The sequence below is a fragment of the Malus sylvestris genome, chromosome 2, assembly GCF_916048215.2.
Source record: "Malus sylvestris chromosome 2, drMalSylv7.2, whole genome shotgun sequence".
NCBI classification, from domain to species: domain Eukaryota; kingdom Viridiplantae; phylum Streptophyta; class Magnoliopsida; order Rosales; family Rosaceae; genus Malus; species Malus sylvestris.
This window is the reverse complement of record NC_062261.1, coordinates 34,986,419-35,001,101: the sequence shown is the minus strand read 5'-3', so window position 1 is coordinate 35,001,101 and position 14,683 is coordinate 34,986,419. Positions and strand designations below refer to the sequence as shown.

General features: G+C 38.3%; 2 protein-coding genes across 8 annotated transcripts; both read right to left on the bottom strand.

The window, feature by feature from the left end:
• Nucleotides 1–357: 357 nt before the first annotated feature.
• LOC126600718 (uncharacterized) lies at nucleotides 358–5,884 on the bottom strand. 7 transcript variants are annotated; one of them, XR_007615555.1, is made up of 8 exons: nucleotides 5,287–5,884; nucleotides 5,113–5,175; nucleotides 3,982–4,050; nucleotides 3,550–3,605; nucleotides 3,189–3,236; nucleotides 1,291–1,440; nucleotides 529–650; nucleotides 358–437 (listed from the first exon to the last, which is right to left on the bottom strand). XR_007615555.1 is itself a non-coding variant. In XM_050267355.1 (6 exons), exons 1-6 carry the CDS (start codon nucleotides 5,588–5,590, stop codon nucleotides 2,067–2,069), a joined length of 711 nt encoding a protein of 236 aa, XP_050123312.1. In that variant the 5' UTR covers nucleotides 5,591–5,884. The 7 variants fall into 7 exon arrangements, 2 of the variants coding, with proteins under 2 accessions (XP_050123312.1, XP_050123320.1); XR_007615556.1 differs by lacking the exon at nucleotides 529–650; XR_007615554.1 differs by lacking the exon at nucleotides 358–437 and having other exon boundaries at nucleotides 439–650.
• Nucleotides 5,885–10,930: 5,046 nt separating this feature from the next.
• LOC126600708 ((+)-borneol dehydrogenase 2-like) lies at nucleotides 10,931–13,359 on the bottom strand. The gene is made up of 2 exons (XM_050267344.1): nucleotides 13,257–13,359; nucleotides 10,931–12,275 (listed from the first exon to the last, which is right to left on the bottom strand). Exons 1-2 carry the CDS (start codon nucleotides 13,304–13,306, stop codon nucleotides 11,477–11,479), a joined length of 849 nt encoding a protein of 282 aa, XP_050123301.1. The 5' UTR covers nucleotides 13,307–13,359; the 3' UTR covers nucleotides 10,931–11,476.
• Nucleotides 13,360–14,683: the final 1,324 nt, after the last annotated feature.

The window sequence follows — 14,683 nt, the reverse complement described above, 5'->3', positions numbered from 1 at the left end:
AAGACGACATGATACGTGAAGCACAACGCGAAGGACCGTATTGATCATCATATATTAACATAAATTATTGAAATAAGGACTTTTGAAATATTAAGACTATTTGGGGTAAAAACAAAATAATAATATTACAAAATTAACACAATCGCTTACACACTCAAAAATTATATTTGGAATCCATTTATATTAGTGAGTGTATCAGTTAACGGCAATTTTGTACATCCAAATGTCGTTGCTAATGTTCAAATTAATGATTAATTACATGGTTGCTTAAAAGAATTATATGTTGCCCTCAATATGCAGAACCATGCCTTACGATACCAATTCAATTTCAATAGCACGATGGACGATTCAACTTTAGTTTACACTAGCAAAAATGCCCGCGCGTTGCTGCGGGACTTGAATGCACCAGCCTTAACCACATGAATAAGACAGTGAACCTGAAAAAAGAATTCAACATAATCATGAATGAACAAAAGGGATAAATGAGTGAAGGGTGTCGGTAAGATGAGCAGTTCGGCTTTTATATACATTCAACCGAGCTGATTACAAAAGATACAGTTGCAAAAAAATGCTCTGTTTCCTGAGAAACAGAAGCAACATGCATTTAACACTTATATCGCCCTTCAAGTTAAGATGGCAAAATATATGACCTGCAGGTAAGGCACGTGGTTTAACAGCTAAACAAAAAAGCAAAAAAAAAGAGATTAAGGCATTTAAATAATTAGACGAAGTAGATGGAGATTAGTAAAAAGTTGGGGAGGGAAGTGATAATCTCTACAGTGGCGTTGGGCTGGCAGCCAGCCTCAGAAGTACCCCAAGAGGAAACAAATCAAACACACTGCATTAGCAATTTGATTTACGAAGCAGAATGACATATAATTCATATACTATTAAATCATTATACCGTGAGTTATTTACTACTGGTTCTCCGCAATTAAACTTTTATATGCAACTTCAGAATATATTGACCCAAAAAATCCCCACGAACCCCAAACAAAACAACTAAACATGCCAATCCTAAGAACACAAACCATATCAAACAGTTAACCACACACATAAACACAATTGTGTCTACACAGTGGCCCTTAATTAATTTATAATACGCATGAGTAAACCCTAAAAAACAAAAATCAAAGTTACAAACTTTGAGTACAAATCAATCCAGCATGAATTTATACCACACATTCTGGCATAAAAGAAAAGAAAAATCACAACTAATATTTGAAATTAAATTCATGAAAAGCACACAAATTCAGTGAGAAGAGAATGAGAGAGAGAGAGAGAGATTACTCGGATAGTTCTTTTAAGCAAGGGACGCGTGACTGCATAGCACTCTTAATCTGGGACTGGATATCGTGCGCCTCCTTCAGAGGGCTCTCGCTATCTTGCGCATCCTCCACCATTACCATGAACTCCCTCTCTCTGTCTCACTCCCCCTCCCTAAATCAGAGACTCTTTGTCAGCAAATCCCATAGATTTAGAAATCTAACCCCGAAAACTGTTATCCAGAACCTTCATGAATCACTTCCACAGAAACACACTGATCATAGTACTTTATTGATCAATTATACCAGTGCATTCATCAAATAAGCATTTCCAAAATACAGACTTAGCAGATAAACATAACCTAAGGCACAAATTCACACGGATAGAGAAAATCAAGTTGCACAACCTACGAAAACAAAGTGGCAACTAAGAGATTGTTTGAGGGATTTGAGACTGAGCTTCTTCCATAAACAACATACCTACAACTCCCCAAGTTTTCAAATGGAAATTAAACATTTAAATAGTTTATAGTAAAATCTAAACACAGAGTCATAGATTAACGAACTGAAAACCCAAAAAAAATAAAGGAAACGGACCTTACTTAAGAACAATACACAGAACAGAGAGATGCATCCACAAAATGAGAGAAAACGAAACAAATAAAGGAACTCCCAAAACCAAATAAAGGAACCCTCAAAACCTGACCTAAAAGTGCAACAAAATCCGGAAATAATTCACAGCAAAAGGCAGAAAGGATGACAATCTATGCTAACAGTAAAGAATCGAATTAAAAATTGAACTTAGTTTTCGAAATCCAGCCACTCATTTGACATGCAAAAGGGAACGGACGATCGAGAATGAATCATAGACTGAGGGACCTTACTCGACCCATCATTGGAGCTACTTTTGTAGCTTTTGGGAGAATAAAATTGAATGTGAAAGCTGCTTTTGATGTGGCCATTAAGGTGGTGCTTCAGCCACCGAAGCAAAAGAAGAAGCGGAAGAAAAATGTGAGTATTCCATTAAGAAAAAAAAAAGAGTAAAAAAATCACTAAAAAGAAAAGGCAGAAAAATGCAGGGTATTCCATGAAGAAAAATTCAACAATTAAATAATATAGTTGTAAACCTTAGACTCCAATCAGGTCAAGTGTGAGATTTCAAACACAGATTTACTTCATGTTTAAAAACTGCTAAATACATTGCTAACTGTTAAGAGCATGAACTACAAATCTGTAAAGTAAAAAGCCTTGCAGATAAGTTTAAACGATCAACTGTCAACTTATTATTGTTGCTAGTTTTGAGTTGGACGTTCGCATTCTAACATGGTATTAAAAGAGATTATAAGTGTGTGCGCTCTTAAATCAGCCAACAGCATGTATTAATCAAATAATTTATATCTAAAGATTGAGACATACAACACGAAACCTGCAATTAGATCCCAATCACAAAATGTAATAAAAAAATTCCTAATCTAATCCATATACTAACAACCTATTCAAGCAGCTATTAGCACAATTTACCTCCCTCTCTATTCTTCCCCACCCCCTCTTTAACCAAAAAAAAATTCATTTGTCTCACTAAATAAAAACCTCAAATTTGTTTTTTCAAAGCTGCAACAACATCACTAAAAGCACCATGTAATAAAATTTTAAAAAAACCAATCCAATTTAAGTCGAGAAGCAAATGACCAAACTTTCTTAATTTCTTCTTAAGCTATAACAATACACCACATCCACAACCACAAAAAACCAAAAATAGGTTCAATTTAAATTTATTTTTCTACCAAAAATGAAAAATCCTGTGATTTATAGCCATGTCATCAACAATACCACCACATCTTAAATAAATGAATGACAATATACTGACTGATGCTTAACTAAGAAACCCAAGCTTGAACACAAACCAAGACATAAGATACTCACCAAACTTTTTAAATGGCTCAATTGTTTGCTTAACATGACAACTTTTTCCTGCAATTCGTAAATAAGATCATTAGATGTAGTAAATAAAAATTATAAAAGCAAAATTCTCACCTCAGGTATGCAACAGAGGTTACCAAGCATAATATTCTTTTCATTAAATTTAAGTAACAATATGTCAAATTCATAGATTTCACCTCAAGGGCAATGTTACTTGAGTACAAAGAGCTTCGAAGCCTGCAAATAAAAGCCCCAAAATCTGAAGAAAAAAAAAACAGAGACTCCACAAAAGCAAGGATTTTAAAACGCCACAATATTTAACAACTACCATGCACAGTTTTTTAAAAATGAGTATAAGACTAACCTTTACAGAGCACCTATGAATCACTTCCAAAATGAGCACAAAATGTGAAACAGCACCTATCCAAAGTTAAAAATCAAAACTAATTCAATCACAATTAGGCAAGAACAACAAAATGCGACAAACAAAATGAAAACACCAAAATGCCTAATTTCCCCCAATCGTCATGTTCAACAACATTCCATCTAATTTTCGGTCCATACGTGCATGCCAATAATTTATTAGCTTACTAAAATGTGACAATTTTTAACAAAACGTTATACGACATTTAGTTAAAGTGGCCATTTATAAAAGTTTTGGTCTAAAGTTTAGTCACTGGGAAATTATAGGTAATGCGCTACATGTTCAAGGGTGAAAACTGGCAGAATAGCCTAAAAAGATAAGTTGAAACAGTATATTAGCAGTTTTGAGAACAATAATAAGGGCAACACAAACCTTGATTGACATCAAACAACAACCTCCTACTTTGAGGAAATATTTTGCATTCAAACCTAAAATCCTTGCCTGCAAAGAAGGATTAAATAGCAAAGCGGACTTTTGGGGGAAATAAAAAAAACAGACTATTTATAATACAATAAAAATAAAGTAATTCATCCTCCCCACCATCTCTGTGAGCTTTAACAGAACAGAGGAATCAAATTAAGCAATATATAAATTTAAGTTGACATTCCAGTGTTCTACCTCTAACCTTGGAAGCATGCATGCACTGTAAGTTATAAAGTGAATTAAGCCAAGATCTTCTAACTTCATGATTTTCACATATGCATTAGATGGAGAAATACAATAAACAATCAAATATGTAAGACTCTGAGATTCAAAACCAAAACAAACCCAATTACACTTTTAAGTCACTAACCCCATTGAATAAAATCCAATTCAATAAAATAACAGAAAATTAAACAACCCAAAAATCAAAACAACCCCACTCGTAGTTTTAGCTCACTAATCCGTTGGATAAATAGATGCCAAATTCAAACATACAATTAACAACAACCCAGAAGAGCCATCCAAAAACCCAACCAATTAACCAAAAAATACCACTTGTTCTTTTAGCTTAGTAACCAACCTCTACTTGTTTTCTGGCAAATTTGGGGTCCTTTGATTTCTAGACTTTGAGTAGAAACTGATTATACCATGGGCTAATATTCAAGTACCACCAAATATAATTTTACCGTAGTAAGCTTTTTTATTCACTCCAAACGAAGATATTATATGTTCACATATATATATTCACAACCATAAGAAAGAAGAAACTAATCTCTGGCGTTTTAACAAAAATAAAAAAAATTATTCACCCACAGTAAAAACTGAAACAGCTAAATTAAACCCAAAAATTAATCATGATCATACATATGTATTCCTGACAAATGTTTAGCCCTTTAATTAAAACACTAAAATAAAAAATTGCTCACCCACAGTAAAAAACCCAAACATGCAAACCAAAGGCCAAAATTTAATCATCACTATTACTTTTCTTTTTTTTTAAGTTTCAGGGAAAAATCGAAGCACAAACAATCAAAAAACCCAAACAAAAAGAAATTAACACCAAAGAGATAAATTATATACCTGACCCAGAAAAAGCTTGGAAGCTCACATAATGAAACCCTAAAACTCGAAGAAGGATGCTTCCTACAAACAAAATACAAAATCAGACTCTCTCTCTTAGAAAGAGAGAAGTTATCAAGTCCTGTACTTGGTCATATTTGTTCAAGTTGGGGAAAATCGAGTAAGGGTTGGTACCTGGAGCTTGAGAAATCAAAGAGCTTGCCTGTTTGAGAAAAGATGATAACAGCAGCTTCAGATTCACACAGAAAACGCAAACGCACAGCATGCTCTCTGCCCTCTCTCTCTCTCTCTCCCTGTCCATCCGTCCCTCAAAAAGTGGGAAAAAAATCCCTAAACATCTCTCCCACTCATGAAATTGAGGATCTGCAGCAATGGCGCTGAGATCCCCACTTCTCCCTCTCGCTATCTCTCTCGTTCTCTCTCTCTTTCTCTCTCTCTCTCTCTCGGAGGCATGGCCTCCCATCCCCGAAACCCTCATTGAATGACAGCAAACCTAAACCCACCCCAATCCGTCTCAAACGCACATGACAAAATTGCCCTTCCAACCGAGGCCCAATATCAGCCCAAACCTGATGGCTTTGTTGTAAATAGCGTGAAATCGAGTGGCTCCCTGATAAGCCATATGGACAAAATTACCCTCTGAAATTTTGAGAATTACCCTCCCAACCCATGCAATTCGGCCAGTATTGTTGTAAATAGCGTGAAATCAAGTGGCAAAGGTTTCACTGTAGATAAGCTACAGTCACATCCCTCCTCAATTTTAGAATAGATAATATTGAAGTTTTATATATTTATTTCATGACTAAAATTGTTACAAGTTGCAGCATATAAGGAAGAAGAAACATGAAGAAGAGAGCAGGGAAGATGGCAGCTAAGCCAACATCATGATGACATGCAATCCCTCTAAAACTTAATCTAATATCCTGCTTTTGCTTTACAGCATGAAGAGCCGAAAGCAAAGAATAAAAAACAGTAAGTGAGGGGGGAACCGAAAGTAACAACACCACTAGACAAAAACTTTCTAATATTTTAACCCTACTTTCAATGATGACTGATGACATCCAATACTCCCCCTCAAGCTGGATCCAGTAGGTTGATGGATCCAAGCTTGGAGAGGAGCCTTTGAAACTGATGGGAAGCCAGAGGTTTAGTGAATATATCAGCCAGCTGATCGAAGCTTTTTACGTAATGCGTCTGAATCACCTGCGACTGTACTTGTTCACGAATATAGTGACAGTCGACTTCAATATGCTTCGTCCTCTCGTGAAAGACGGGGTTTGATGCTATGTGCATGGCAGCCTGGTTGTCACAAAATAATGTCATTGGTTGAGCTGTGAACACTCCTAAGTCACATAAAAGTCCTTTTAGCCATATCAGCTCACACGCGGTTGAGGCCATTGCACGATATTCAGCTTCAGCACTTGATCTTGCGATGACAGTTTGTTTCTTGCTCTTCCACGTGACCAAGTTTCCACCAACAAAGGTACAGTAACCCGTGGTGGACTTGCGATCGATTGCGTTTCCTGCCCAATCAGCATCACAGTACCCCATGATTTGAGTGTTGTCATTCTTTGCCATGAGGATGCCACGACCAACAGACCCTTTTAAGTAACGTAAGATCCTTTTGACAAGGTTCAGATGCTCGATGGTGGGAGAGTGCATGAACTGACTGGCGATACTTACTGAATGTGAGATGTCTGGTCTAGTGATCGTTAGGTAGATCAGTTTGCCGACAAGCCTCTAATATAAGCTGATATCCGAGAGTGACGTGCCTCCCAAGTCAAGCTTGAGCTTGCTATCAAGAGGGGTAAGTGCAGGCTTAGCATCACTCATATTAGCATCTTTAAGTAGGTCCATGACGTATTTTCGTTGATTAAGAAATAGTCCTTTGTAAGAAGATGCCATTTCGATTCCAAGGAAATACTTCAACACCCCAAGATCTTTGACTGCAAATTTTTGTTGAAGTGACTGTTTGAGTGTGGTGATTTCAGCAGCATTATCACCTGTAATTATTAAGTCATCCACATATATTAACACAACTAATTTGCTCGCAGCTCTTGTGCGAACAAATAATGATGAATCTGCATTACTCCTTTTGAAACCAATGCTATGAAGAACGGTACTTAGTTTTGCATACCAAGCACGTGGCGATTGCTTCAATCCATAAATTGACTTATGTAACTTACACACCAAATTAGGCTCTTGGCTTTGAGGGTGTCCTGGTGGCAATCTCATATAGACTTCTTCTTCAAGATCACCATGTAGAAAGGCGTTCTTCACGTCCATTTGGTACATAGACCAACCTTTATTGACCGCAACAGACAATAGAACCCTTACTGAGTTCATTTTTGCAACAGGAGCAAATGTTTCCTTGTAATCCACCTCAAATGTTTGAGTGAATCCTCGAGCCACCAGCCTGGCTTTATGCCTCTCAATCGAACCATCAGAATTAAACTTGATCTTATAGATCCACTTGCAGCCCACTGCCTTTTTTCCTTGTGGAAGTTTGGTGATGCTCCAGGTTTTGTGTTGGTCTAGTGCTTTGAGTTCATCTCTCATTGCTTCTTTCCACACAACTTGGTTATTAGCCTCATAAAAGTTTTGAGGCTCACTGTGACTTGAAATATTGTTAAGAAAGGCAGCATGAGATGAAGTTACCTTTTGATACGACACGCAATTTGAAATTGGATGCCTCGGTTTATATGTGACAAAATCTTGAAACCTTGTGGGAGGTTGTCTATCACGCCGAGGATTGCGTCGAGGTTCTGGGAGGTTTATCTCATCCTCGTTCAAATTTTCATCCACACCTTGAGGATTTTCTTGGTTGCCGTTGTCATCATCATGCACAGAACTATCAGGATGAGTACCTTCATTATTGACTTCAATGAGAGGTGTAGAAGATTCATCAATGTGGTCATGGTTAGCACCTCTGTCATTTAAAACATCTTGAGTACAGATTCTTGGTAGAGGAATTAGGTCTAAGATGCACTCCCCCTGACTTGTGGCTTCATGTGATTTGCTGAAAAAAGGGTTAGCTTCATGAAATCGAACATCTTTAGATACAATTATTTTTCTTAGTTGAGGATCATAGCACTTATATCCTTTTTGTGTTGATGAATAACCAAGAAAAATACATTTGAGAGCTCTAGGGTCCAATTTATCTCGATGGTGTGACTGTATATGAACAAAACAGACACAACCAAAGACTCTAAGATGTGAAAGGTCGATTTTTCTTCCTTTCATGACTTCAAGTGGAGATTTAAACCCCAAGACTCGGCTAGGAAGTCTATTGATGATGTACACAGCCGCCATGACTCCTTGTGACCAAAATCTTTTTGGTACGTTCATTTGTAACATTAATGCTATCGTTTTTTCCAGTATGTCACGATTTTTTCTTTCAGCTACACCATTTTGTTGAGGTGTGCCGACACAACTTGTTTGATGCATGATACCGTGCTTGCTCAAATATAATGACATGATATGGGACATATATTCGGTGCCATTGTCAGATCTTAAGGTTTGAATTTGAGAGGAAAAATGATTCTTAACAAGATTGTGAAAATCCTTAAAAACTTCAATCACTTCACTCTTAGACTTTAAAAGGTATAACCAGGTGGCTCTAGAGAAATCATCAACAAACGTTACATAATACTTATAACCATCAAAAGATTCAAACGTTGGTCCCCATACATCTGAGTGAACTAGTTCGAAAACTTTACTAGTCCTAGATAAGGATGAGGTAAAAGGTAATCTGGTGGCTTTAGACAAATGACATGTTTCACACAAAATTAAATCATTTCCTAAGTTTGGAAACAAGGATGACAAAACAGGTTGGGCAGGATGAGCTAAACGTTGATGCCACAATTGACTATCTTGGGATGGACTGGACTTGGCTTGAAATCCTCTGGGACTGCTTTTTGATATGTAATAGAGGCCATCAAGGTAAAACCCTTCACCAATCGTCTTCTTGGTGAGGCAATCCTGAAAAATGACATTGTGAGGGGAGAAAATGGCTAAACAATTTAAGGTATTAGTGATTTTTCCCACAGATAGAAGTTGAAATGGAAAAGAAGGAACAAATAAGGCTACTGACTCAATTTTGTCCGACATTAAGTTGATATTTCCCTTCCCTAAAACCTTAGAACTCTTACCATTGGCAGTTGAGACTTGAGAAGGTTTTGAAAAATTTTCAAACTTGTGAAACTTAGAAACATGGTTGGTCATATGATCTGTGGCACCCGAATCAACAATCCACAAATCATGCATCATATTTACATTAAGAGCAGTTTTGAAAGCAGTCATGATACCTTGCATGTCATCTCGGGTCATGTGTTGTGTGTCTGTCAGAAATCCAGCGAACTTGCCTAGCAAAGCTATTGAATTTCCATCTTCAAAGCCAACCTCTTTCTTGTTTTGAAGATACACTGCAAACTCATTTATGAGTGCAGCTGGATTTGCAGTGAAATTCTTGAGTGCATCAGAACCATGAGATGTTGAGGCAGTTGCATTGTTGGCTCTGTGTGGTGCACGGTTCAGTCTTTGTGAGCCCTTGTTATCCTTCATGAACTCTGGCTTTAATTCTGGATGTAAAATCCAGCATGTCTCCTTAACGTGACCAGTATAGTTGCAGTGTTGACACTTTAAGTGTGGATTCTTCACTTTGTATTTTCTTTCGTTGGCTAGATAAGCCCTTGCTTCAGTTACACCGGTCTTTGTGCCAATGTTCATGACTTTCCTTCGTACTTCTTCACGTTGGATTGTTGCACATACGCTGGTGAAGGAAGGTAGATCGGGGTTCATGAGTATGTGGCTTCGTAGGTCTTCGTATCCTGAATCGAGGCTTGACAAGAGTTGGAATATCTTGTCTTCTTCTGCCCTTTTTAGTAGCAAAGACGCCTCAGTTGTATGAGGCCGATACATTTCCAGCTCATTCCACATGCTCTTCATGCTGCCCAGAAGTTGAACAAAGGGCTTTCCTTCTTGTTGTAGGTTGGAAATGTCCTTCTTCAATTGAAACACACGTGCAGCATTGTTCTGGCTGCCATACATCTCCTTGACTGTCTCCCATAGCTTGAATGATGATTCAGAATAACTGAATATTTCAGCTAGTTTACGTTCCATGGAATTTAGGAGCCATGACATAACTAGCTGATCCTTGCAAAGCCAGATTTCATAAGTTGGTGAGGAAACATCTGGGACTTCGATGCTTCCATTTATGAACCCTAGCTTGGATCTTCCACCTAGGGCAAGACTCACTGCTCTCGACCAAGGTAAGTAATTAAACTCATTTAACAAGACCGAGCTTAATCTTTGATTTGGATTTACATCCACCTCAGACACGGTTGAGGAGGAAGGCTGGGGATTTTCATCTCCAAACGAATAAGAATGTTCTTCCGCCATGTCGGAGATGGAATACGATCAGCTAGAAGAAATGCAGAAGCAGGTTATTTTTCCTGCTCTGATACCATATTGAAGTTTTATATATTTATTTCATGACTAAAATTGTTACAAGTTGCAGCATATAAGGAAGAAGAAACGTGAAGAAGAGAGCAGGGAAGATGGCAGCTAAGCCAACATCATGATGACATGCAATCCCTCTAAAACTTAATCTAATATCCTGCTTTTGCTTTACAGCATGAAGAGCCGAAAGCAAAGAATAAAAAACAGTAAGTGAGGGGGGAACCGAAAGTAACAACACCACTAGACAAAAACTTTCTAATATTTTAACCCTACTTTCAATGATGACTGATGACATCCAATATTACAGATAAGAGTAAAAGATGATAACGGATTAGGTGAGTCGAACTACACATAAGGCTTGATCGTCGTACTACAATAGTAGTCTTACTCTTTAAACCCACACAATGCGGTTAGAAACAACCAAGATCCAAAGATGAGACATCAACTACAAAGTAGACTACTTTCTGCCCACTCAAAGCGATTAGAAAAGGCAAAGTCCCCAATAGAACGACCCCATTCCCTATCTCTGAAATCGATTAAATAATGAAAACCAATAATTGATTAACTTCTAAATGTTCAGAATGAAAGTATATATGTTTTTCCAGATTCCGGCAATCTGGATCCATGTCCAATCTTTTCCAATCTTCTTATTCACCAAATACAACTGAAAGTCCCGGCAGGCCAAGAATGACGAAAGGGAAATGATTTCCGCGCTCCTTTTTTCTTCCCTTGCACTCCTTATTTATTTTTCTCCCAGCCACTTGATTGAATAATCAAAGGGGTGTCAATGGACAAAAACAAAAGAAGCGCATGGGAGGAAATGGAAGTGCGGAAATCATTTTCCATGACAAATGCTCCAAAGATGCTAGTGGTAATAAAGCATCAACCCAGTCAACTCTACTCATCATCTAAAGACTCTCAATGAGTGATTCACAGCAGTGAAGCCCCCATCAAGCATGAGATTATCGCCACTTATATACTTGGACTCATCACTTGCCAAGAACAGCACAGCATTGGCTACATCATCAACTGTCAATTCCACTCCTTGCAAGTTGGCGTTATTCGCTACAAAAGTACGGAAACCTGTCCAGGCATCTTCTGTTCTTTCTTCCTCGGGCAAGTGAGCCAATGCCAAATTCGTCGCAACTGCATAAGGAGAAACGCAGTTAACGCGTATCCCATGATTCCCAAGCTCAGCTGCAACGTTTTTGGTAAGCCCCAATACAGCATGCTTGGACCCTGTGTATGCATGTGGTCCAAGGCCTGCCACAGCACTTGCAACACTGGAAAGAGAAACTATACTGCCCTTTTTCCGGGGGATCATTGCCCTGGCTGCGTGCTTCATTCCGAGGAAGACTCCCTTTACATTAATATCAAACACCTTCTGAAACTCAGATAAGTCCGCATCACGGATGTCGGGACAAGGTGAACCTGACACCCCAGCATTGTTGACCATGATATCCAGTGAGCCATATTTATTGACCGTGAAATCAACTGCACGGCTAATATCATCCTCCACCGTGACATCACAATGGAGATAGCAAATGTTTGGATCCCCGTGGAGGGATTCACACACTTGCAAGCCCAGGTTGTCCTGCACATCGACTAAACAAACTTTTGCACCGTGTTTGTGGAACAGGCGCACAATGCTTTCTCCAATACCAATGGCTCCGCCGGTCACCAATGCCACTTTCCCTACTAACCTGAGGAGAAGGGAAAAAACCGAGCATCCATAAGGGAAACAGGAATTAAAACACGCACTTCTCTAGAACGTTTCACAATTCCACGCTACAAGAGCACACGCACAAGATCATTTCGGAGATGACAATCAAGTAATCTACTGTTTGATTTCGTAACACCAATTTGGATTTATTGAGAAAAAAAATAGTCCGAATGGGCAAGTCACTTTTAAGACATCCATGAAAAGTGGCAACAACACATCTAATTTTGAGATTCAAATGAATAAAGATTCCGATATTTTTTTTCTTCGTCAAACTATAGATTTGTTAGATTAGAGAGCCGACAGGGTTCGAACTCACGCTGTGGCGCAAGGGCAACTCCACCACTGTGGTAGAGGGCCACTCTCTAAAGATTCCGATATTTCAGTTGAACACAAAATCTTGATCATTTTCAAGGGATTTTCAAGCATGTGATTAAACTGGAATGTTTGGTCGTTAAATCTTTAATCAAGTATCAATGACCAGGATCTAACGGCCAAAAATCCGGATGCACACGATACATTAGTATAAATTTCTCATTTGTAGTTATCATTGTGGGAAAGAGCAAACAAAAAAAAAAATTATATAAGGGGTTCATGAAACTCACACGTTTAAAAACTCCAGATTAGTTCAACTTCAACATGAACACAATCTGCCAACCCAGAAAATAAAACCCACTAATTAATTGAAATAACCAACACAATTTACTACTAAAAAATCTGAAGGCATGCCAAAAGAGTAGAGCAAACTGTAACATCCACAAGGAAAACCAACACAAATGATTTTCCGCCGTTAGATTCAATACCCAGTTCACAGATTCACATGCACGATGAAAGTAAAGCTAAACCATGCACTTGCAGATTTAACACAACCCAGAAAAGCGGTGAACAAAAAAGCAGAAAAAAATAAATAAAAGGGTGGTGAGGAACGTAGAAGAGAAAGAGAGGTGAGAGTTTTTTTTTTCACCTCTGGAAGCTTGGAAGCGAACCCACTTGTTCAGTCATGGTGGTGGACATTCCTCGCCTCTTCTGATTTGCTCTTTGTGTTTGACTCTGTCTGATTTTATTGTTTTTGCTTCTCTGTCTGTTTTGGATTTGGATTCCATCCGAATCCAACATTGTACGGTAATGAATTTTTTAAATTTATTTATTTAAAATTAAACACAAATAGTATTTAATAAAATTGGACCGCATGGCGTATTATGAACGGTAATGATATGAAGATCCTTAAGATTATCATAAAGAGGATATGGAAAGAATCTTCATCGTCTATTTTGTTTCTACCTAGTACACTTTTTCCTAAATTACAAGTAACCCCTTCAACTTTTGTCATGATTACATTCATTTTCTTGGGTTCACAATTTCAATTCCCCTTTAGAGCAGCTCCACCGGAGCTGATAGCTCGATGGACTGGCTATCAAACAATGTCAAAATGCCCGAGCAAGAAGGTCTAGCCCAAGCTGGCGATTGAGCCCAAGGGGGCCCGAGCGAGAGGCCCGTGGGTCGTTGCTGGCCCGAGAGCCCGGAGTGGATATGATGCAAGGCTGACGTCAGGGCGACGTCAGCTCATCCCCAACAACTTTCTGCTTCTTCTTCCTCCTCACTTTCGATTTGTAGATGTCCCAGGCGTCCACTTTACCATCCTCAGCTTTCAAACCCATTTCTCACAAAACCTAAAACAAACAAATCCAGATACCATCAAACACCCAAACCCACCACCTTCCCCACCCTTGCAAAACCACCCAGAACCGCCTCTATCCGCCGTCGACACAACCCATATGAAAAACCCACCAAAATCCCTGAAATTTCCGAACTTTACAAAAATCCAACTGAATTTAGAGGAAAAAAGGAAGACCTAGCTGAGAAAACAATTAGATCACGCGGAAAACAGATCAAATTCAACAAACCCTTGAAGAGAAATCAATCAGCTCGATGAACCCTTTTGCTATTTCATTTGTTAGGATTGTTGCCCTTTTTGATTTTTTTTCTTTTTCTGAAAATTTAGACTAACTGGTTTTTCTTGGTTGACTTAATGGATTAATGTTAAAGCTTCAAACTTTCACACTTCCCATTTGAATTAATGTAAGAATTGGTAAATGATATATTATTTTATTAAAAAAAATACTAATATTTTATTACCTATTGCCAGGGCTATTCAGTGTAGGAGTGGAGATGCCAAAGACAATTGCTATTCATTAAGAGCAATTACTGTTCACTGGGTGAATTCAATAGTGAATAGCCCTAGGGGGCCTTTGCAACGTTGGAGTTGATCTTATTGCCCTATTTTTCTAGAGCAACTCCATTGCCACAAATTGTCTTATCTATTGAATGACTGAATCTCTCAGTCCCTTCAAAACTGCCCGAGCCCATGCCAATTACCCCACCTATTGGGCG

Excerpts from the sequence above, each read along its gene's own strand:
- LOC126600708 (XM_050267344.1), bottom strand. The coding sequence starts at position 13,306 with ATGTCCACCACCATGACTGAACAAGTGGGTTCGCTTCCAAGCTTCCAG. Across the intron at positions 12,276-13,256 it reads TCGCTTCCAAGCTTCCAGAG|GTTAGTAGGGAAAGTGGCAT; the intron begins GTGAAAAAAAAA and ends CCTTCTCCTCAG.
- LOC126600718 (XM_050267355.1), bottom strand. The coding sequence starts at position 5,590 with ATGAGGGTTTCGGGGATGGGAGGCCATGCCTCCGAGAGAGAGAGAGAG. Across the intron at positions 5,176-5,286 it reads TTTGATTTCTCAAGCTCCAG|GAAGCATCCTTCTTCGAGTT; the intron begins GTACCAACCCTT and ends TTTTGTTTGTAG. Across the intron at positions 3,237-3,549 it reads TTCATAGGTGCTCTGTAAAG|GAAAAAGTTGTCATGTTAAG; the intron begins GTTAGTCTTATA and ends TACGAATTGCAG.